This window comes from Ictalurus punctatus, chromosome 14 (genome assembly GCF_001660625.3).
Source record: "Ictalurus punctatus breed USDA103 chromosome 14, Coco_2.0, whole genome shotgun sequence".
Lineage (NCBI taxonomy): Eukaryota > Metazoa > Chordata > Actinopteri > Siluriformes > Ictaluridae > Ictalurus > Ictalurus punctatus.
In genome coordinates this window covers 6,045,950-6,070,164 of record NC_030429.2, presented here as the reverse complement: position 1 = coordinate 6,070,164, position 24,215 = coordinate 6,045,950, and the positions used below count along the sequence as shown (strand labels likewise).

The 24,215-nt window shown below is 40.1% G+C and overlaps 1 protein-coding gene across 2 annotated transcripts in view; it reads left to right on the top strand.

Moving 5' to 3' along the window:
- The window catches only part of gfra3 (GDNF family receptor alpha 3), a 58,597-nt gene that overhangs the window by 20,508 nt on the left and 13,874 nt on the right, over window positions 1-24,215 (top strand). Inside the window, exons 2-7 of one of the 2 annotated variants that reach the window (XM_017486129.3) lie at window positions 7,344-7,628; window positions 9,005-9,097; window positions 11,814-12,162; window positions 17,781-17,890; window positions 20,334-20,468; window positions 22,756-22,886. In XM_017486129.3, coding sequence (XP_017341618.1) covers window positions 7,344-7,628; window positions 9,005-9,097; window positions 11,814-12,162; window positions 17,781-17,890; window positions 20,334-20,468; window positions 22,756-22,886 — 1,103 coding nt within the window. Of the gene's footprint in view, window positions 1-7,343; window positions 7,629-9,004; window positions 9,128-11,813; window positions 12,163-17,780; window positions 17,891-20,333; window positions 20,469-22,755; window positions 22,887-24,215 lie in introns of both variants that reach the window. The other variant, XM_017486128.3, reaches the window with a different exon arrangement.

The window sequence follows — 24,215 nt, the reverse complement described above, 5'->3', positions numbered from 1 at the left end:
GTTTTCTCTAGACATGACTCTTGCCATTCAGGCCAAAGAGTTCAATCTTTGGTCTGAGAGTCCTCAGGTGCCCTTTGGCAAACTCCAGGTAGGCTGTCATGTGCCTTTTACTGAGGAGTGGCTTCCTTCTGGCCACTCTACCATACAGGCCTGATTGGTGGAGTGCTGCAGAGATGGCTGTTCTTCTGGAAGGTTCTCCTCTCTCCACAGAGACACGCTGGAGCTCTGTCAGAGTGACCATCGGGCTTTTGGTCACCTCCCTGACTAAGGCCCTTCTCCCCTGATCGCTCAGTTTGGCCTGGGTGGCCAGCTCTAGGAAGAGTCCTGGTGGTTCCAAACTTAGAAGGGGGTCACTGTGCTCATTGGGACCTTCAGTGCTTCAGAAATGTTTCTGTACCCTTCCCCAGATCTATGCCTTGATACAATCCTGTCTTGGAGGTCTACAGACAATTCCTTGGACTGCATGGCTTGGTTTGGGCTCTGACATGCATTGTTAACTTTGGGACCTTATATAGACAGGCGTGTGCCTTTCCAAATCATGTCCAATCAACTGAATTTACCACAGGTGGACTCCAATCGAGTTGTAGAAACATCTCAAGGATGATCAGTGGAAACAGGATGCACCTGAGCTCAATTTTGAGTGTCATGGCAGAGGATGTGAATACTTATGTACATGTGCGTTTTTTCTTTCATGTTGTCATTATGGGGTATTGTTTGTAGAATTTTGAGGAAAATAATGAATTAAAAAATGTGGAATAAGTAAAGCGCTGTGAATACTTTCTGGATGCACTGTAGAGGTGTATGGTCGATAGAGAGTGTGAAACATGGAGGAAGAGAGAAATGGAGGATAGAGAGAATTAAATAGAAATGGAGAAAAAAAGAAAGAGAGAGATGGCGATCGAGAGAATGAAAAAGAGAGAAAGAGTAGAAGGAAAAAGTAGGGAGAGAAAGGGGATCTTCATTCTCTCACACAGAAGTGGGGTTGATGCCTGGGAAACAGGAAATGACCGTGAAGTCATTCCCTCTTTTTAAAAAAAAAAAAAAAAAAAAAAAAAAAAACAATTATGAAAGAATAATAAAGTCCAGAAGAGAGTAGGTGATGGCAGCCGTATTCACAGCCCTGCTGTGACCCTTCACAATTTAGTACTGTTTCTTTCTTTCTTTGTTTTTTCAATTTACGAACATTGGAGATTGATTTTTCTTTTTTTTTCTTTTTTCTTTTTTACAGGGAAAATGTTTCTCATCATAAATATGTGTTGTTATTACATGTCCCAACAAAAACATTAAAGTTCTGTTCTGAGCATGATTTGTTACTGAACATTTCTGCTGAACGTATTTTGACCTGACAAGAGAGGAAGCACAAAGTCTAAATCATATTCACAGTGTTTGAACAACAGCACACTGCGACTCCTCACCTCGCTCTGACAGACAGAGTTCATCTGGGTTTGCTATTGTGAGTCGTCTGCTTTAACTTTTGAACCTGTGGTGTTTAACCTTTAACCCTGAAAGCTGTGCTGACACACTATGAACCCCATCTGCTCTCACTCTCTGATAAGTGTTTGTTGAAATGTAGAAGTCCAGCTTGCAAGTCATGAATACGTGGTCAATTATGACAACACACACACACACACACACACGCACATACACAAAGCAATTTTCCATTATCATTACCACAGACCAGAATTTCAACATGTTGCAATTTCACACTTTACAAGACTAGGAAGTGGGAAGTACACGCACATGCAACTGCAACTGCTAACATAATACTACTACTACAATTAAAACTATGACAACTACTTCTACTACTACTACTACTACTACAATTAAAGCTATGACATCTACTTCTACTACTACTACTACTACTACTACTACTACTACTACTACTACAATTAAAGCTATGACATCTACTACTACTATTGCTACTACTACTACTACTACTACTACTACTATTAAAACTATGACGACTACTACTACTACTGCTGCTATTAAAAATACTAAAACTACTACTACTATTAAAACTACTACCTCTATTAAAACTACTATTAAAACAACAACTATTACTAAAACTACTACTAAAACTACTACTACTATTAAAACTACTATTAAAACAACAACTACTACTAAAACTACTACTACTATTAAAATTATGACGACTACTATGATTAAAAATGCTAAAACTACAACTATTAAAACTACTACTACTACTACTAAAGCTAGTACTACTATTAAAATACTTCTAAAACTACTACTACTATTAAAACTACTACTAAAACTACTACTAAAGCTAGTACTACTGCTAAAACTACTTCTACTATTAAAACTACTACTAAAACTACTACTAAAGCTAGTACTACTATTAAAACTACTGCTAAAACTACTACTAAAGGTAGTACTACTATTAAAACTACTGCTAAAGGTAGTACTACTATTAAAACTACTGCTAAAACTACTACTAAAGCTAGTACTACTATTAAAACTACTGCTAAAACTACTACTAAAGGTAGTACTACTATTAAAACTACTGCTAAAACTACTACTAAAGGTAGTACTACTATTAAAACTACTGCTAAAGGTAGTACTACTATTAAAACTACTACTACTATTAAAACTACTACTAAAACTACTACTACTACTAAAACTACTACTAAAGGTAGTACTACTATTAAAACTACTGCTAAAGGTAGTACTACTATTAAAACTACTACTAAAACTACTACTAAAGCTAGTACTACTATTAAAACTACTGCTAAAACTACTACTAAAGGTAGTACTACTATTAAAACTACTGCTAAAGGTAGTACTACTATTAAAACTACTACTAAAAATACTACTACTATTAAATCTATTACTGCTACTACTACGATTAAAAATACTAAAACTATGACTACTATTAAAACCAACTACTATTAAAACTACTACTACTATTAAAACTACGACTACTACTACTAAACTACTGCTAAAACTACTACTATTAAAACTACGACTACTACTACTACTAAAACAACTACTACTATTAAAATACTACTACTACTACTACTACCATTAAAACTACTACTACTACTAAAACTACTGCTAAAACTACTACTACTACTAAAACTACTGCTAAAACTACTACTACTATTAAAACTACTACTACTACTAAAACTACTGCTAAAACTACTACTACTACTAAAACTACTGCTAAAACTACTACTACTACTAAAACTACTACTACCATTAAAACTACTGCTAAAACTACTACTACTACTAAAACTACTGCTAAAACTACTACTACTACTAAAACTACTGCTAAAACTACTACTACCATTAAAACTACTACTACTACTAAAACTACTGCTAAAACTACTACTACTACTAAAACTACTGCTAAAACTACTACTACCATTAAAACTACTACTACTACTAAAACTACTGCTAAAACTACTACTACTACTAAAACTACTGCTAAAACTACTACTACTACTAAAACTACTTCTACTACTAAAACTACTGCTAAAACTACTACTACTATTAAAACTATGACTACTACTAAAACTACTGCTAAAACTACTACTACTATATTCTCCATGTCAGATAATACGATGAAGAATTAGTTCTAACGATAGAACTGTGATTTTGCTTACGTCATCAATTAAAGTGCCCCAGCATCACATAAACAAAAACATGCTTCAAAGTGAGTTTGAGATAAGATATTTTTTTGTCCATTAGAATATTTTGTCTCCTTATTAAAACTACTACTATATCATATTTTAAATCGGTTTATTATTAGGCTTAGATTGTGTCTGCTATACATAGAAAGAGAGGAGGAAGAGAGCGACATGGAAGCTTGAGAGAATGAAACAGAGTGGGAGAGAATGAGCTTGAAACAGAGAGAATGAAAGAGAGAGATTGAAGCAGAATGAATGAAAGAATGAAGCAGAGGGAAAGAGGAAGAAGAAAGAGAGATAAGGAAGATCAAGTGAATGAAACAGAGGAATAGAGAGATGGAGGAGTGAGAGAGAATGTAAGAGAAGGAAGGAGAGATGGAGGATAGAGAGAATGAAACAGATGGAATGAAACGGAGAGATATAGGAGAGACAATGAAACAGAAAGAGAGGAGGAGAGAGAAAGAGTAATGGTAGGTTGAGAGAATGAAACAGAAATAGAGGTGTATGGTCGATAGAGAGAGTGAAACACGGAGGAAGAGAGAAATGAAGGATAGAGAGAATTAAATATAAATAGAGGAGAAAGAGAGAAACGAAGTTCGAGAGAATGATAAAGAGAGAAAGAGAAGAAGGACCGGAGAAAAAATAGGGCGAGAAAGGGGGATGTTAATTCTCTCACATGGGAGTGGGGTTCATGACCGTGAAGTCATTCCCTATTTTTATTTATTTATTTATTTATTTTTTTAAAACAATTATGAAATAATAATAAAGTCCAGAAGAGAAGAGGTGATAGCAGACGTACACACAGCCCTGCTGTGACCCTTCATGATTTAGGACTGTTTCTTTCTTTCTTTGTTTTGTCATACCAGTCTGTTTATAAACAGTTCATAATGTTTATACCAGTCCCTGTTAATGAGCTGTTATAAGATAATGTGTTAGTATGAGCACATTAAAATAAAATTTACGTCACGGTCATAAATATTTTCAGATCTGTTATTATCAACACCTTCGGATTCGAGCAAAACTGCGAGTTTGCTTACGTCATCAACCAAACAATCCGGCATCACGTAAACAAAAACATGCTTCAAAGTGAGTTTGAGATAATGAGGATATATTTCTGTCCATTAGAATGTTTTGTCTTTGCCTTAACTAACCGTAACTACGACGTGAGTCTTACGAATTCATGTGTGAATAACAGCCACCTTAAAAAGAAGCCTTGATCAGTCACATCTACATTATAGCACCGTGAAATTCTTTTTCTTTGAACATCCCAGCTTGATAAGAACTTGGGGACAGAGCACAGGGTCAGGTATGATACAGCGCCCCTGGAGCAGACGGTTAAGGGTCTTACTCAAGGGCCCAAAAGTGGCAGCGTGGCAGTGTTAGGGCTTGAACTCCTGACTTTCTGATCAGTAACCCAGAGCCCTCTTAATCACTGCCCTCTTAAGTATATGTTAGTATATTTTGTTAGTTAATGTATAAATTAACATGTCGGGGTAAACTAAATAACCATGCACTATTTGCATCATTTCAAATTGTTTATATAATTCGCCGTATGCAACTGCGTACACAAACATCACTGGATGGCGTTGGGATGAAATTATTGGTGATTGTTTTTTAGTGCGTCTTTCTACATCCGATAAGGAGGATCAGTGTAAATTATTAAATGAATCCAATGTCATCCAATGACGTTTGTGTACGTAGTTATAAATTATGCATTATTAATTAACATTCTATCTTATAGAGCAGGTTTGATTTAGTCATACTTTATAATGAACTCATACTTTATCATTTAAAATAAATTGTTGTTATATTTAAGTGTGTTTGACTTAAAGAAATTGAGTTATCAACTTAAGGTAATTAGTTTCCTCAAATTTTTTGAGTTAAATGAACTTATCCGGGTTTACAGGGCGGTTTGATGCAATAGACTTTAAGTTAAAACTGTAATGAATTCAGAAATTACTCTGATGCTCACTCGTAAGTTGGTCATACACTCATAAGTTCCTGTTTGCACAATTAGCAATTTTTGCCTATATAGTATACAGCTACAATATAGAAGTTAAATTATTTATAATCGCACAGTCCCGTGTCACCCAGATGAGGATGGGTTCCCTTTTGCGTCTGGTTCCTCTCACAGTTTCTTCCTTATGTCGTGTCAGGGAGTTCTTCCTTCCTGTAGTCGCCTTTGGCTTGCTCATTAAGGAGAAACTGAAAATGAATTGAATGGAGTTTGCACGTGTATTTAAAGTGCAAAGCGCATTCCTGACACAGCTTGTGTGCACTTAACTCTATAAAAGAAAATGCTCAGAGAGAGAGAGAGCTCAAAAAACAAAATGAGGATGAAAGAAAAGGAATTTCTCACAAGCAGGAGTGGAAGTTATTTTAAAGTATTTTATGTCTACATCATTATTATTTTTTTTTTAGCAGTGGAACAGCACTTGAAAAGGCCAGAATCTAGAGACAAATTACAGAAAGGGTCAATTAGATGTGAGTTAAATGAGGTGAAAAGAAAATGGTTTGACAGGCAAATGGAGAAGAAATATATGTCTATACTGTTCCCAGGTGATCATGGACACCAAGCATCACACATGGAAACTGGTATTTTTAAATGATTTAAGTCTCTCATGCCAACACGCTCTCAAATCGTCTCACTTATCTCTTTTTGAAATGAGGCAGTAACAAGAAATTCAAGCACTGACAAAGCTTGGACATGCACAGGTTGGTCGAATCAGTGTCGGCTGTAAAGTGTTGCACGGCATTTAAAGAAGACGGCATAGCAATCGGAAACGATTTATAAGCCAGCTTTCGTCCTCGTGGAAAGAAAATCGTACCGGACTCTAAATATCCATTCCCTCATAAATGCAGTATGCTCTAAATCGCCCCTCAGCTGAGCCATTTGCTTATAGCTGATGGATATAAACAGACCACAGGTGCGTTTATTTTGTTTTAATTAAATGATTGGTCTTATTTGTTTTAAATAATGGATTTGTGTTGTCTGCTTTCATCTTTTTTTTTTTCTTTTCATATTTAATATTTCTTTAATTAATGTGCTTAATATGAAATGACTACATTTCACCACATTTTCATTAAATTTCTCATTGAAATAAATAACCTATTAAGACTTGACAGAATAATCTTTATATTAAAGCAATAAAAGTGCAGTAATCCATGTAAATGATATGAATTGAAGCTGGTCCAGTCGAGGTTTTACATTAGTTTTCTTATGGGTTAATTTACACACACTCGAGTAGGTTATGAACGTTGTTCTGAGATTGCGGGACTTTCACGAATACCAAATTTCCTCTTTACATGTTCCTAAGTATGGATTTATTTGTATCCACTTTGATAAATGAGGCCCACACAGTTCATGAAGTTATTTCCTATTAATGACTTGAAAGGAAGCAATCCAAAATGCCCCTAAATGGAGACAAACAAGACTAACTATTGAATTAGATTAAAATAAATGGCACCCTATAAAAGGAGGAGGAGTTAGTGTGTGCCTTCATAGTACCATAGACATTTTTTTAATCTTTTTTTTTTTTTAAATTTCCCACAGTATTCGTCACTTTTGCTTCTGGTTGCGTTCAGGTTTTGGAAATGATTACTGATCGACAGTGTGTTTGAAGCCCATATATTGCTCGAAATTCTCAAGTTGAATGTCAGTAGTGATTACAAGTGTCCTGTAATGTCGTCCCTCAGGCTGGTTGTCCTCGGTGGTGCCCCTGTTCCCGGGCACGCTGGACTGCGGGCAGGCTGTACAGGAGTGTATGGCCCAACCTGAGTGTGAAAAACTGTACAGACAGCTGGACTACTGCGTGGACGAAGAAGCCGTTGTGCCGCTCGTTCCTGAAGTCCGCCAAGCCTGCGCTGATGCCCAGAATGCCCTGCTGCACCATCGGCCCCTGCAGGAGTGCAAGTGCCAGCGCGGATCACGCAAAGAGACTCTCTGTCTCCGAGTGTACTGGACCGTGCGCTTCCCACAGGGTGAGGAACCTGTATGTGTGTCATTACATGCACTTATATGTTTATGGGTGTGTTGGAGAGTGGATGTACATGAATGCTTATTTGGGCATGTGTGTTCACGAGTGGAAATTCTGTATTGGTGAATATCTAGGGCTGGGCGATATGATGATATCATATTCTACAACAAATGGAGTTAGGATCCACATGAAGTTTGGGAAAAAGGTCATGCTGGAAGTGCCACGTTCTTCCTGTAAATTCCAATCTGTCTCTTTCTTTATTAGTGATGTTGTTTCCCCACCCACCACCTCCCTACACCTTACTGTTTAACAGCTCCTACCCGAAAGGTCTTCAGTGGGAGTGTCTGGCTTTCTGGTACAAAGCAGAATTCACTCATTGCTCACAGCCTCTGAGTTCTCCATACTTTTAACAGACCCATAATCAGTCATCATTTTATTTAGTTTAGGCGTTGTTTGTATTCGTAAATATAACATTAGATTAAGAGGACCATGCTTTAGAGTTTAGTGAAATTACAAAAAATGCAGGGTTCTACTGTTTATCGTTAGCCTATTTCCCCTTCCTGCAACCAGGTCATATCGGTATAGGTAATCTTCCTTGTTGACCTTCATACACAGTATGAAAGAGTGGTATATAAATAAATGATCATTAAATATTTATTCAAACAAAATACAAATGAGATACATACCGCTGTATCATTGAAATGGTTTCAAGTATCCTAATATGCTAGTGTCTGAGTGGTGATACGAGTGTGTGGAGAGTCAGGATAGAGTTTGTCAGAGCAGAGACGAGCAGTCCTGTGAAACGAGCGCTTTTCCGCCACTGTCAAATGGAAATGTCAAGTGTTCAGCCCTGCGTTTCAAATTGTGAATCGTATCTCCGGCCGCGGCTCACAGCTGCGTGATTGCGCCGTGATACACGTCGTGCCAAAAACACTCATTTGCATTGTGCTTTTCTGCATGCGAGATCGTGATAAGAAAAATGATGCTTTATAATTTCGATGTTGAGCGTGGAATGCGGCTCGTCGGAATTATATCGCACACATGGAATACTCGTCTGTCTGATTTGAACTCATCACGCTTTCTCACCGATGCTGCCGAAGCAAATAACCTCCCCCACACATGTACACTTTCCCCCTAGGAGTCTTCTAAGTCTAGATGATAACTAGGCAATATTAGTTATGTTATTATGTGTTATGCATCATCATAGAGCCATCATATAATCCCAGTAATTTGATTAAGCACAGCAGCTCACTTAATTAGCTGTAACGATAAGGTAATGGTGCGCTTCAGCAGGCTTAATTACGCTGGAATATTCCACCACTTGTTTGGCTCCAAGTGTGTGTAGCTGCACTGATAAGACTGATTGTGTGTCTGTTGCAGGGTATGATGACATTGAGACGTCCCCGTACGAGGACATCGAACTGGAGCTTGCGAGAAATAGCGAAGTAACAAAACTGGCCTCGATTGTGGCAGGTACTTCACATCTTCAACACTCAGTGTCAGGTATACCAACCGTATAAGTGCACTTTGTAGAGCTACAATTACTGACAGGAGGCCTGTCTATTGCTATGTGCAATGTGTTAGCCCTCCTTTACCCCATTCATCACTGACAGCTTCACCTCTGGCCACATATTACTCGGATGATGGACTATTCTTAATGGTGATGCTGACATAGAGTGTTTCAGCTGCAAGTTCTTGCTTGGGATGGAAGAAAAAACATGACCATTAACAATGTCTTTCTCAGCAACTAGCTATTTATGGTTAGCTAATATACTACAGGCAGCATGATGGCACAGTAGGTAGCGTTACTGTCTCATACTTCCAGTGTTCCTGCTTTAATCCTGAGCATGGGTGTATGCAGTGCTGTGAAAAAGTTTTTGCCCCATCTTGATTTCTTCTGTTTTTATGTATAACATACAAATACTTATACTCTGAAACTAAACAGTTTCAGAAATTAAAACAAAATCTAAGATAAAAAAAGGCAACATGAATAAACACAATATACAGATGATGCTAATTAATGAAGCAAAAATAGTTATCCAATACCAACCGGACCTGTGTGAAAATGTATTTGCCCCTGTAGTTACTAATTCTCCAATCTATGAAACTGCATTCATAATGGGGTTCAGCTAGACTAGATGCAACCAGGACTGATTACTGCAAACCCTGTTCAATTAAATCAACACTTACATAGAAACTTTTTCAACAGCATGAAGTTGGTTAAAAGGTCTTACCCAGTAACACACTATGCCAAAGAAATTCCAGAAATGATGAGGAAGAAGGTGATTGAAATACATCAGTCTGGGATGGGTTACAAAGTTATTTCAAAGGCTCTGGAACTCCAAAGAACCACAGTGAGAACCATTATCTCCGAATGGAAAAAACTCGGCACAGTATTGAACCTTCCCAGAAGTGGCCAACCTTCCAAATTTCCTCCAAGAGCACAGCAACTACTCATCCAGCAAGTCACAAAAAAGCCAAGGCCAACATCAAAGGAACTACAGGCCTCTCTTGTATCAATAAAGGTCACTGTTCATGACTCCACTATCAGAAAAATACATTAAGGCTCGTCTGAATTTTGCCAAAACACATGTAGATGATCCTCCAATCTCCAAACCAGATTTTAAGTTTAAGGGGGCACTTAGTTTTTCACATGGGTGATGGATAACATTAGTGTTGGATAACACATGGGGGTTATTACATGGGTGTTGGGTAACTATTTTTTGCTTCAATAAAAAAGAAAAATACAAACTGTATTGCGTGTTTAGTCAGGTTGTCTTTGTTTTATGTTGTATTTCATTTGAAGCTATAAAACTATTTAGTATAAGATATGCACAAAAACAGAAGAAATCAGAAAACAGAATACAGGCGAATACTTTTTCACAGCACTGTACATGGAATTTCACATGTTCTCCATGTCTTTATGGGTTCTCCGGCTTCCGGATTGCCCCTAGGTGTGAACGAGGGCACTGCAATGGTCTGGCATCCAATTCTAGGTGTGTCCTCACCTCACACACAGTGATTCTGGGATGAGCTCTGGCTCCAAAGAGCTAACCAAGATAAAGCTCTTATTACAAATGAATGAATAAATTATAGATTAACATGTCAAGAAAATATTATTAAATATTATTACAGTTAAGTGTCAAAGTAGCAGGTTACATTTTGTTCAATTGTTTTGCATTTTTGTTTATTCATTCCTAGGAACACAGGATCAAACCCCAAAGCTGTGAGGTTGCAGTTGCACCATCATGCTTCATGTTTTTTTTTTTTTTATTATTACATTCTTAAAAATTTATCTGGCACATAATTATGGCAGTCATGTGAAACCATTTTGTTCACCATATCGCTAATTTCAGCCAGTGGATCAGTGGGCTGTGACATCAAGATGACAAGGCGGACTGTCACCACTCTCACCAAAATGTGCTGTAGTTTATGAATAGTGGTGGTCTGGGGAAGTCTATGACTAGTTATGGCTGCCCCTGGAAAGATATGATGGTTTGAGTGGGTTCTGAAAATCTGGCCCCTAAATCTCCTTGGTGGAATCTATAAAACATAAGGAAAATATAGTAGAATTTCAAAATACGGCCTTAAATAGGCTTACCTACTTCATATCTGATGGGACCCTGCTGAGATTTATTACTGTGAAAAGAGCAGAAACTCAAAGAGAATTGCGGAGAGCCGTCACCACCTGAGAGGATGATGCAAGCAACCGCTCAGAAGTATAAAACGATTTCTGTCAGCTAGCTATTATGTTAGTCAGTCCACTTGCTGGTGATGGCTATGCACATTATGATTGTCAATAGCCTAAAGTGTTGTGCTGTCATGGTTTGACTTATTCTTGCCAGGGGTGGATTTGGTATTTGTTTTGAAGTTTTCAAGGTTTATTTCAGGGCAATTTCAAGCCATGGGCTAGCAAGTGTAGGTACAAAATTGGTATACCTAATAAAATGGAAACTCAGTGTACAATTTTCTTAATGATTGTGGAACACTGAACCATTGTATCTGATTCCAATTCATCTTATAAAACACCCTAAAGGCCAAAGGCAAAAGTGTTATATTACATCATTTTCAGGTCCTCGTGTTCTGCAGCACTGGACCGAAAAGGTGGCTGGCACCCAGTCACCCTGCTGACGTGCTCTAATTCACACCTCACCTCACACCTTCATCTCTCCCTCTCTACCTCTCTCAGTGTCCTCATTTCCAGTAGATGGACAGAACCAGTGTTTAAAGGCAGCGCAGGACTGTGGGCTGTTCGAGAAATGTGGTGCCCTACGTGCAGAGTATGTGCTGGCGTGCACCAAGCGAGTGGCAGGCTCAGATCGCTGCAACAGACAGAAGTGCCACCGGGCACTGCGCAGGTTTCTGGAGCGTGTGCCTGAAGAGTACAGCTTTGGTGTGCTTTTCTGCTCCTGCACTGAGCCATTATGTGGAGAGAGAAGAAGGAAGACCATTGTCCCTTCCTGTTCCTATGAGGAGAAAGATGCACAACCTAACTGCCTGCACCTGGAGAGCTATTGCCTCCGTGATGACCTGTGCAGGTGGGTGTACCTACACAAACACAGGGACTCACACAGTAATGCACACACATTTTCCTACTATTTCATTATTTTTTACAAATAGAGTATATTATACAGAAATCCTATATAAACTGGTGTCCCACAAGGTTCTGTTTTAGTTATCCTTTATATACAGCATCTAAGCTTTAACTTCTATGCTGATGATCAGTTTTGCTAGATTCATTATTATTATAGCTCGTCCGCCTCACACCTCCAGGGTCCGGGGTTTGATTCCCACCGTGGCCCTGTGTGTGCGGAGTTTGCATGTTCTCCCCGTGCTGCGGGGGTTTCCTCCGGGTACTCTGATTTCCTCCCCCAGTCCAAAGACATGCATAGTAGGCTGATTGGCGTGTCTAAAGTGTCCGTGGTGTATGAATGGGTGTGTGAGTGTGTATGTGATTTTGCCCTGCGATGGACTGGCACCCTGTCCAGGGTGTACCCTGCCTTGTGCCCAATGCTCCCTGGGATAGGCTCCAGGTTCCCCGTGACCCTGAAAAGGAGTAAGCGGTAGAAGATGGATGGATTATTATTATCTCACACACACACACACACACACACACACACACACACACACACACACACACACACACAGACACACACACACACACTTCCATTTTATATTAGACATCATGTTTCCATTTCTTCCACATTGGCACATTTCTTCCACATCACGCCTCATTGGCTGGGTCCACATTAATGTGGATAAATTTGAATGCATCTTTTTCTCTACATTTTGGCCTTCTGTCCACACTGAGACAGTGTTTTTGTCCAGCGAAAACGGTGCTTTTCAAAAACGCTCTCCCAAGTGGATGAATTTGAAAATGCAGATTTTGCAGTTTAGTGTGGATTGAGAAAACAGAGATATTCAAAAACAAAGACATATCCTTAGACAAAACAAACATGATGGTGGACAACGTTGTACTGCAATTGTTGTGCCTGAAATCAAGTTTGATTGTGTTGTTAAGATTAATGTCAATTTGTACAACCTACATATTACGTTTTTTCGACGTGGACAGAATGTTTAACTCGTGATTCCTATTTGTCGGTGTAACACATCAATTCAAAGAGACGGAAAGCAAAATAAAAACGTATGGGTTACATATGTAACCCTGTTCCCTGAGAAGGGAACAAGGTGGTTCGTGTGCTTCACGCTGTGGGAAGCATTTTCACGTGTGGCCAGTATCTGAAGCTTGTGTAACATCATGCCTATTTATAGGTGATGTGGCAATTAAGCATGTTGTGATTTAAAAACGGCACCTGTGAACCATGCTGTCAGCCTCTTTTACATGAAGTGAAGATGCAATTCACAGGCATGCCCCAGTATAACACAGCTACGCAACGTTTTGTTCCCGTCTCAGGGAACAAGGCTACATGCGTAACCCAGATGTTCCCTTTCAAAAGGAACTCAAAGTTCATAACTTCACACTGTGGGAATGAGAATACCCACTATGTCATCATGGCCTGTTCAAAAGATCAGAGCCTGAGGGTCACTGCAAGTGAATGTGTGCAGCATAGATCAAACCCTGCAGCACACACATCCTGTATGGGTACCCCTTTGGAGAAAGCCTTCGAGGAGGGACCCACCTAGTGGAATGAACCCTTATGCCCAGAGGCGTAGCGAGAGATTGTTTCCACTATCCAATTAGAGATGCACTCCTTCAACAAAGCATCACCTCTACTGTCGTCGCCAAAGCATACCAGCAGCTGCGCCAACTTATGCCACTGACCCGAGTGGTGGACATAAGTACAGAGAGCCCTTACTAGACACAATAGATGCAATTTCTCTTGTTCCAGTGTAAGGAATGGAGGAGGGCAGAAAGCCTGCAACACTACCAGCTGGGCAGCAGACATAGGCACTTTAGGAATATAATCCAGCCTAGGATATAGGAAGGCCCTGGCTAATCCAAGGGCAAAGTCAAGGCAGGAAGGGGCAACAGAGAGAGCTTCTAGATCTCCTACTTGCTTGAGAGATGTCAGGGCCAGCAGAAGAACTATTAAAGTCAGAAGCTTCTCTGTGGCTGACTCTAAGGGCTCAAATGGGGACCTGATAGACCTGATAGACCTTCCAGGACCACAGAAAGGTCCCAGGGAGGTATGCATGGCTTGCAGATGGGCCTCAGCTGCCTGACACCACGCATAAACATTGAGGTTAGAGAATATTGCCCCAGAGAGTCTCCATCAATAGCGGTGTAGCTGGCTGAAATGATGGCCACGTAGACCCTGATCGTAGAAGGAGCCAACCCTGCTGAGAAACATCCTTGTAAGAACTCCAGGACTGTAGCTATTGTGCAGTTTACTGGGTCTAGCTGATGTTCCTCACACCACAAGACAAAAAGTCACCACTTAAGCACATACAATTTCCTCATGGATGTTGCTCTAGCCTTCATGTTCTTTACAACTTCAGTTGTGAGACCAGAATCTATGAGCATGTGCCCCTCAGGGGCCAGACTCACAGTTTTCTTAGTTCTGGCCAAGGGTGATAAATCAGCCCACCGGCTTGAGACAATAGATATCGGATATTATCTCTGAGAACCATATTCTTACTGGCCAATAAGGTGCTACTAACAGCAGACGTAGACGGTGCTGACAAACTCTCGCTAGAACTTGTGGGAGCAGAGCAATCAGGGGAAAAGTGTACAGATGTGACCTTGGCTACGTGTGGACCATGGCGTTTGGCCCCAATGGTGTGGGAGGAATGAGTGCGAACCACAGCAGGCAGTGTGTTGTCTCCTTGGCCAAACCTCTGCCATATGGACTCCACCACTTGTGGATGGCGCCTCTAATCCCTGGGCCTCACACCTGCCTTGATATGATGTCTGCCCCCACATTCTGCTTGCCCGGAATGTACATTGCACTCAGTGACAAGAACTTTCCCTCTGCCCAGAGAAGAATTAGTTGCGCCTGCCTGAACAGGGGGCATGAATGTAACCCTCCCCGGTGGTTGATATATGAGCCCACCGCTGTCTTGTCTGTCACAACTAACACATGGTGATCTCTCAATTGAGGTAGAAAGAATTTCAGTGCTAGAAATATGGCCCACATTTCTAGGCAATTTATATGCCACTCCAGATCTCATCTGAAGCTCCAGAGACCATGAGCTAGACAGCCATCTAAGACCACACCCCAGCCTGTGAGGGAGGCTTCTGTCATTACCGTCTTGCGATAAGGAGATGGCCCTAAAGTGTGACCCGAGGCTAGAAACTGGGGACACCTCCAAATTCTCAGCGCATGTAGGCATAGCCGCATGACACTGATTACTCTCAGATGTTTCGTCCTCGGATGAAACCCTTGACTATTCAGCCACCACGGCAACGGACTTGTGCAATAGGCCCAATGGTATGACATTGGCTGCTGCCATAAGCCCCAACAGTCTCTCATAGAGACTGGAGGGGATGCCCAGATCCAGCTTTATCTTGCTCAATGTTGATAGGATTAACCCTACGCATGTTGGGGATAGAAACGCCTTATCATAATAGAATCCCATATACCCCTAGAAAAGTTGTCCTCCGCACTGAAGAAAGCAGACTTTTCTTGAGGTTCAACCTGAGCCCAAGCCCTTCATGTGGGCGAGAACACCATCTCAATGATGAATCACCAGTTCCTTTGATCGTGCTAGAATTAACAGGTCATCCAGGTTGTTTAGTACATGCACTTTTTGAATGTGCGAGGGGATAAAGCTAGCCCAAAGGGAAGAACCTGATATTGGTAATCCCTGACCCTAACCCTTACCCAATTGCAAACCTCTGGAACTTCCTGTGAACCTCAGGAACTTCCTGTCCCCTGATACGTCTCTCCATGGGCACATAGGACCCCTCCTTCTGTGTCTGCTTGGCCTTTATGATCATTCTCAGATCAAGCCTATTAGCAGGCTGTGACTGTGGCCACCCAGTCCGTTGGCTCTCCGCAGGGGGAGACTGGCCACCACACTTGCCTTCTGTGCCTCCCTCACACTAGCACTAGGTGAACTCAACACGATGGGGAAGGAACTGGCTGAATGCCGCCGTATGTTGAGCTCACGCTGCAGATATGCTTGGTAGGCCTGAAACACTGTCATTGTATGCGGTGACCCACAAGCGAGACACACTGCTGCATAGGCCTTGCCCACCAATGCCGAGGTGGCTTGAATGGCAAAGTCGACCCCCTAAATTACCTTCCATCGATCTAAAGAGGTAGCTCGCAAGCGCCTCCTCCACCTTCAGCATAGCTAAATAGGCATGCTGTTCATTCCCCACAATGGCCAAATAATCTGACATCGTAGGGTTATAAATATGGCTAGTGTGTAGTTTTCCCCAGAACCGTGATATATTTCATCATGCACTTCTGGAAAAAGGGGGAGTTTTCTGCAGTGTGAGGGAGATTTATTTTCACTGGGGAGCAAGCGCTTGTCCAGCCTGCTACAAGCCACTTCCTCTTCACCAGGCCAGATTTAGTTTTTCAAATCCCCAGATTTAGTTTTTCAACTACCTTAGTAATCACTTCAAGCAGCTCTGTATATACTGTTGCTCTCCATTTTTCGTGCAATGACACCCCCTTCTGGCTCCTTGGAGTCAGAGAGGTTTTTTTTTTTTGGCTTGGCATAGCAGAAGGAGTCACGACACGATCTCCAAAATCTGCCCGAAAGACGGTCCCGGAAGACACAGCAAGAGATAAAGCAGCGCTCTTCTCCGGCTCCTCTTCCAGATCCATACAATATGGCCAGGATCTGATCCACAAGGCTTTGAAACCCAGCTACCTTCGGCCAAGAAGAGGGTGAGCCGCGAGCGGAGCTGCCTATTTGTAAGGCATTCACAATGAGCACAGTCAGACCTCTTGAAGGCTGCCCTGGCATGCTCCACCCCTAAACACTTCATGTAGAAAGTGTGTCTGTCCCCCTCAGTGATGAAACGGGAGCAAGGCATGACACACTTCCTGAATTCTCTCTCATTCATACTGTTTTCTCTCTTTTTTAAAGGGACAGAAAATTAAAGAGATTTTCTTTCTTTTTTTAAAAAAAAAAGAAATTGAGGAAATGAAGATTCTTTTTGTGAGCGTTACACAAATGACCAACATGCAGTCTCACTGAACATAATAAGGCTGATGGCACTGTTCACAGGTGCCATTTTCATATCACATGACATGCTTAGGCATGATGTTACACAAGCTTCAGATATCGGTCGTGCACGAGGGTGCATCATCCCACAGCATGAAGCTCACGCAACATGGCGTTCCCTTTGAAAGGGAACACCTCATAGAGTTTTTTGGGAAAACGCTAAAGTTTAAAAACACCAGTGTAGACGGAGAGCATTTTAAAACAAAAATGCAGCTTTCAGATCCACCCCCCTCCTCCGCTCTCTCTTTCTCTGCCCTGCCACTGTTCTATCTAGAAATTGAGTCCCTTTTCCATTTTTTTTTTTATGTTTAAGTTAATTTTTCTAAGAGTGACTTACGTTTTTTGGGGGGTTTATTTTGTATTATTTTATGACTTGATGGTTTCAATGTTTTAATATTTAAACTTCAAAATTCTGTATTTCTTTCTCTCTCTCTCTCTCTCTCTCTCTCTCTCTCTCTCTCTCTCTCTCTCTCCCTCTCTCTCCCTCTCTTTATCTCTCGCTCTCTCTCAGGTCCAGACTGGCTGATTTCCAGCAGAACTGCCAGCCGTCCTCTTACTCCCCTTCAGGCTGTCTGCGTGAGAGCGGAGCCGTCTGCCTGAAGGCGTACGCTGGACTGATCGGTGAGCAATCATGTGCTGATAAATGCCCTGTGACGGCCCACTGGAAGACCGCAGCCCCAGGTCCATGCCCATTTACACGAACTGAACACAGATGATCCGCGTCACTGTGCTCCAAGTAAAGCAGTTTGACGTGGACATGTATGTGTGCAGATGTTTATTACAGTTAAAACTTCAGAGCACACAGGAATTGGAGGAAGTGGACTGTAAATGAGCTTTCACTCAGTGTTCTCTCAGGTTGGGTGATATGAAGAGAAAATATTTAAGGAAAATATCGCTAACATTTAAAGTATGTGATTATGCATTCAGCTAAATATGTTTATTGACTCCAAGCTTACTTATCAAATTCTCATGTAAGGGTATTTGTCCTGGTGAAGAGGTTTGTGTACATGTATTAATTTTAGAAGTACAGATTTAAAAGAAATATGTAAAAAAAATTTGCATAAAAATATGTTAATCCAGTATGTAAATTCAGTAGTGATACCTGGCAGAGGAAACATACGCACATTGTGTTATTTATAGGTGCTCCTGTAATCATGTCTGTGAGCCTTCCATCCTTCCTCAAGGTGTGTTCTGACAATAACACACTGCAAGACTGTAAGTCAAATTTGACCAAAACTCAGCATAGGGAATCAAACTTCAAATGCAACAATCCTGCCTGAGTCTCTTTTAAATAAGCTCACATCAAAGAAACAAACAGATAGGAGGGATTCAAATTTCACCTGGATTATGTGCACCTTTAGATGGTTGCACGGAACTAAACCAAAACAACATAAAATAAAAGAAATGACAAATACAAACACTGATTTAGTCAGGGCCAACGGTGTACACAATACAGCTGTAGGATATAACAGCATGAGGAGAGCAGAACCGAGATAAATGAATCCAAGTGCTCTTAAATAATTGTTTTTTTTTCTTCTTGATTTTATCTAAGGGAAAGCCAGATGGTTTTCAGTTTTATTTTCCAGTCCAGAGTGGCCCTGAATTTCAGCCAAGAATTGACTGAAAAAATGAAACCAACCCAGCCCAGAACAAAGCTTTATGTTCTGCTGCAATAATTGTAATGATTTATTTTGAAAACTGAAAAACATTTCAACTTATTCATTAAAACATAATTGAAAAAGTACAAGGCAATGAAAAGGCAAGTTTGACCTTTTTAATAGACAATTACTTTACAAAACTGAGCTGACAATAAACAAGGGAAAATTATATAAAAATGTAAGCTGTTGGGCAATATGTTGGTGAAGCAGGTAGTGTTGCCACCTCACAGCTCCAGGATCCCCAGGTTGAACCCTGTGCTCTGTTTATGTGGAGCTTCACATGTTCTCCATTTTCCTCTCACCTCCTAAAAACATTCCACAAGGTACACTGGTTACTCCAAATTGTCTTTAGGTGTGGATGTATGTGTGCACAGTGCCCTGTGTTGGCTTGGCATCACATTCAGGGTGTATTCCACTCTGAATCTGGGTGTGTAAGTCAAGGCAAGATCTGGAAGACCAAGAAAATGTTAAGATAAAACTGCCAATATGTTGGCCACAAAGGCAAAACCAAATCCCTAAAGAGAGTAAGGACATGCAGTAAGTTTTAGCTGATTGCACCATTCTACTTGTTTGCACAAACATTATCTGCATGGCAGAGTCATCAGAAAGGAAGCTGCAACCTTATAACAAAAGTGAATGTCTGATGCATGCAAAACAATTGAGTGTTGCCAGGACCCTGGACTCTGGATCCATCACAAGCCTGATCAGTACAAAGCACGTTCTGAAAATGAATGAAAATAAAACTGTTGTTTATGCCCTTCATATTCACAGAGATGCCTTGCTTTTAGGCATCTTTCAAACCTGAGATGGAAAAATCCAGGGGTGAAACTTTGGGCAAATTTTCAGCATTTGTAATCTTTTGTCCATAATCTGAAAGTTTTGCCCATGATTTATGTCAAAAGATTTTCTGTGGATAAAATTTTGGTTCATCTATAAAATATTTAATTATTGCCAGCTCTAGTATTTCCCGTACACTACATTTCATTTCAGTGAAATGAATATGTTTGTCTTGAGCTGAAATATATCTGATTACTGAATACATTTCCTCTGGGACAAGATGCCATTACACAGGTTCAGTAATTAGGAAAATGTCCCAGCAGCCTCGAGGGTTTGTGCTGAATCCCCAGTGTGACATGGACCTGAACTATCAGGACATCAGGCATTTTAACGAAATTAGTCTGAGATGTGTCACATAAACGAGAGACGATGTGGCTGCATGTGTTAACATGATTAAAGTCGAGGGCTGAGCAAGCTGCAGATTCTCCCAGATGGAGGTCTGACTGATGAGCCCATCATTTCCCTCACTGTGTTTCATTTCAAATGTCTTTTTTTAGTCTTTTTTAAAAATTCTATACCTTCTTTATTTCACCTTTCTCATTCATATCTCTCTCTCTCCTTGCTGGCAGGTACGATCATGACACCGAACTATGTGAGTAATAGCAGTATGGAGGTGTCTCAGTGGTGTAACTGTGAAGGCAGCGGGAATCAGCTGCAGGAGTGCCTGCGTATCCTGCACATGTTCAACAGCAACACATGCCTGCGTGAGTGTTATTGCGCCACTTGTTCACATAGCCAAGAGTGTGTTTAAAAGAGCTACACAATCCAAAGTATCAGCCTTTTAAAATGTGCTATACATAAAGAATCAGTGTATGTACAACAGACTATAGATTTAAAATTTTGCCCCGATTTGGGGAGATTTTTGGTCCATTTAAATACTGATGCTGTCACTTTGCACCTACTTTATGCGTGGGAAGGATGGCTTTGTTTTCCTCTTTGTTTATTAGTGTGAGACTAGCTAGTCACAGCTTTGGTTGACTCATGTAGATAAAATGGAGCAATTAGCACTCTCCTGTAAATGCGTTCAGCTGCATATTGATGTTGTGAGCAGAATTTGAAAAGATGCAATGTGTCATGTAAACAAGGTGGAGACGGATGCAAGTACAGTTAAAAGCTTTAATGAGATTGCAGACAGACAAATCCAAATCGTGAGGCAATATCAATATCCAAAAACAGGCATGGGTCAGGCGATCTACAAATGGGCATAAACAGGGCATAGATGAGAAACCAGGACAATGGACAAAGGCTCGGTACGGCTCAGGCAGCAAATACTTAAGCTCAATACTTCGCATGGAACAAAGACACACGGGGGTTTAAATATCAGACTAATCAAAGGGCATAACACAGAACAGCTGAGACATAAGGAAAGAACCAATAAAATAACAGGGGCGGAGACAGGACAGAAACTAAACAAACACACATCACTAGTAAACACAGTTAGTGAAAACTCAGAAGTGCATGCTGTTAATGCATGCTGAATGCTCCAGTACTCAGCGCGAGGGGAAATCCGAGACACAATGTCTAGAAGAATGCATGTGTTAGTCTGCACTATCACAGATTGGTAAGTGAAATGCAATAGGGGGTATGTGACAATGGAATTGGCAAAATAATTTGGAAATTTTTTAAATTGTAGGTAAAAAAAATTATTGTCTGGATTATTTTGGCCACTCTTTAATATATCCTAGATATATTTTTATTTCTTCCATATAAAAATCCATATAAAAGATTGATCTGTCCTCCATTAAACTATTTTTGGTGTCTGATCAAATTTATTTGTAACACTGTGGATGTTAAAGTTGGCCTTGGGCACAATATGCAGTACAAAGTCTGAGAAGGTACAACATGCCAATATTTACACGCTTGAACAGACTTGAGTCTGAGCAACCTAGCAAGGGAAATTCAACCTAACAAGCTCAAGCAAACATAGCAGTACTGTATGTTATTATCTTGGTCTTCCATTCAAACCTTGTTTTATATGACACTCAAGTTTGATATAATCCAGAACTTTTCAACATCTCACACCATATTACTTGGTACTTTAATACATGCTTGTGTACTTCTCCTAGGTTATATCTATATATTTGAATCCACTTATTATATGGTCCATAAAACAAACAAGCCATTATTATTCTCACCTAAATGCCGAAGTGAATATTCTGTTTGTGGCAATGATGTCGAGTATTGTGCAATATTAATTTCACAGATTTGGCAGCAGTCAACTTTGAGAAATATGTACTGCTTTAAATGGTCTTACTTATTAATGCATGAGAGTGTACAGCCGAGATTAGTGGCAAATGGCCATGATGGTTGAATTTACTGATGTTGACTGGAGAGAAAACTTCCAATAAAGCTAAGTGTCATTCAAATCCACAATACATTGATCTGTTTATTCCTGTTTTAGAATATTATTGACTTATGCAACCTACATTAATGCAGTCATACTGGAATAAGGATTTAAATGGTAAATGGTCTGCAGTGTTTCTCATTCACCCATTCACACCAATGGTAGTAGAGCTGCGATGCCAGGCACTAGCTTGCCATCAGGAGCAACTTGGGGTTCAGTGTCTTGCCCAAGGACACTTCGGCATGTGGAGTCATATGGGCCAGGAATCAAATCGCCAACCCTACGATTAGTGGACAACCCGCTCTACCACCTGAGCCACAGCCGCCCAAATCTAACTGTCAAAATAGTAGTGGATTATGGGTAATAGCAGCAACTAGTATGAGCAGAGACAGGCTATTCCTTAAAAAATATGAATGAGTCAGTACAAAATACTCAACATGGTGGCTATAACTTAAATCCCACCTCTCCAGTATAAAGAGCCAATCACCTAGTTAGTTAACAAAAACAATGCGTGGCCTATCAGATTCTTACACTGATGGAAGCAAATGACATTCTAGTAAGATTGTGGAATTAAATCTAGCATTTGATTTGTTTTATTAAGTTGAATAAAGCTGAATTAAAATGGTTTGTTTCTTTGGTTGTCACAGGTAATGCCATAGAGAACATGGGGAGTGCCAATCCTCGGCCTGTGGAGGATAGGCTGCTCCCTCCCCCTCATCCCTCGCCCCACATTCAACATGACGAGCTAAACGTCAACTTGTTCGAAGACCTCAACTTGGTAGGTAATTACACTGACACAGCAAACAAGACTACATGACACTCAATGAACTATAAAACTATACTACTGAACACACTAAACAATGAGCTTTAAAACTCTACTACTGAACACATGACTCAAAAAACTATAAAACTATACTACTGAGCGCAATACTCAACAAACTATAAAACTATACTACTGAACACACTACACAGTGAGCTTTAAAACTATACTACTGAACACACCACTCAAAAAACTATTAAATTAAACTACTGAATATACAATACTGCTAAACTGAACTACTGTACAAAATACATAACATACTAAAAAACTAACCCTGAACACACTACTGAATTCACTACGCTAAAACTATACTACAGAACACACTACTGATTTCATTAGTCTAAAACTAAACTACTGAACACAGTACTCATTGAACTATGAAGTAAACTACTGAATAACACACAAAAGCTACTGAAAAAAAAAAACTTTGAACACACTACTGTATTCACTATTTTGAAACGATACTATTTAACACACTACTCAACAAACTATTAAAGGAAACTACTGAACACAGTATTTTGGAACTATAAACTACTGTACAAAACCTTCTGAAAAACTAACACTCTCAACACACCTGAATCCACTACTCTGACTATACTATTGAACACAGTACTCATCAAACTATAAAACTATGCTACCTAACACACTACACAATGAACTATGAAATTAAGCTACTTACTATACTGCTAAACTGAACTATTGTGCACAATATCCTACATACTGAAAACTAAAACACCGAGCACACCACACTACTGATTTGATTACTTAAAAAATGTACCATAGAACACATTATTTTACCAAAAATTTACAACAGAACTGTGCACACATTAAATCCTAGTGAATACTCGAGCCAATGTACATAATTTACGTTTTTAAACACGCGCGTGACTTATTAGCTGACACAATAACACACAGCAGAGTGTGACTGTCAGCTTACACGCAGAACCCCACTGTGGGCCAGCTCATCTAAATGCAGTAATTTTGGCTTTGGAATGGGGTGTTTTACAGAACGCATGGCTGATCAGGAGCACAGCCAAGACAAAGTCACAGCCCAGTGCTCTGAAAACCTCCAACAGGAAGAGCTTTATGTGTGAACCAGACCGCGTTAATTGAATATCCTATACAATAGAAGACACGACAAGAGCAGCTTCATTATTATACAGTATAGATTTAAGAGTATACTTCAATTAATGCTAACATGGTTACAGTGAAAGCTCCATCTTAGGAACATAAATGTGATCTTCATTAACAAAGCTATAATGATATCACTTCTTCAGATTCAGAAAT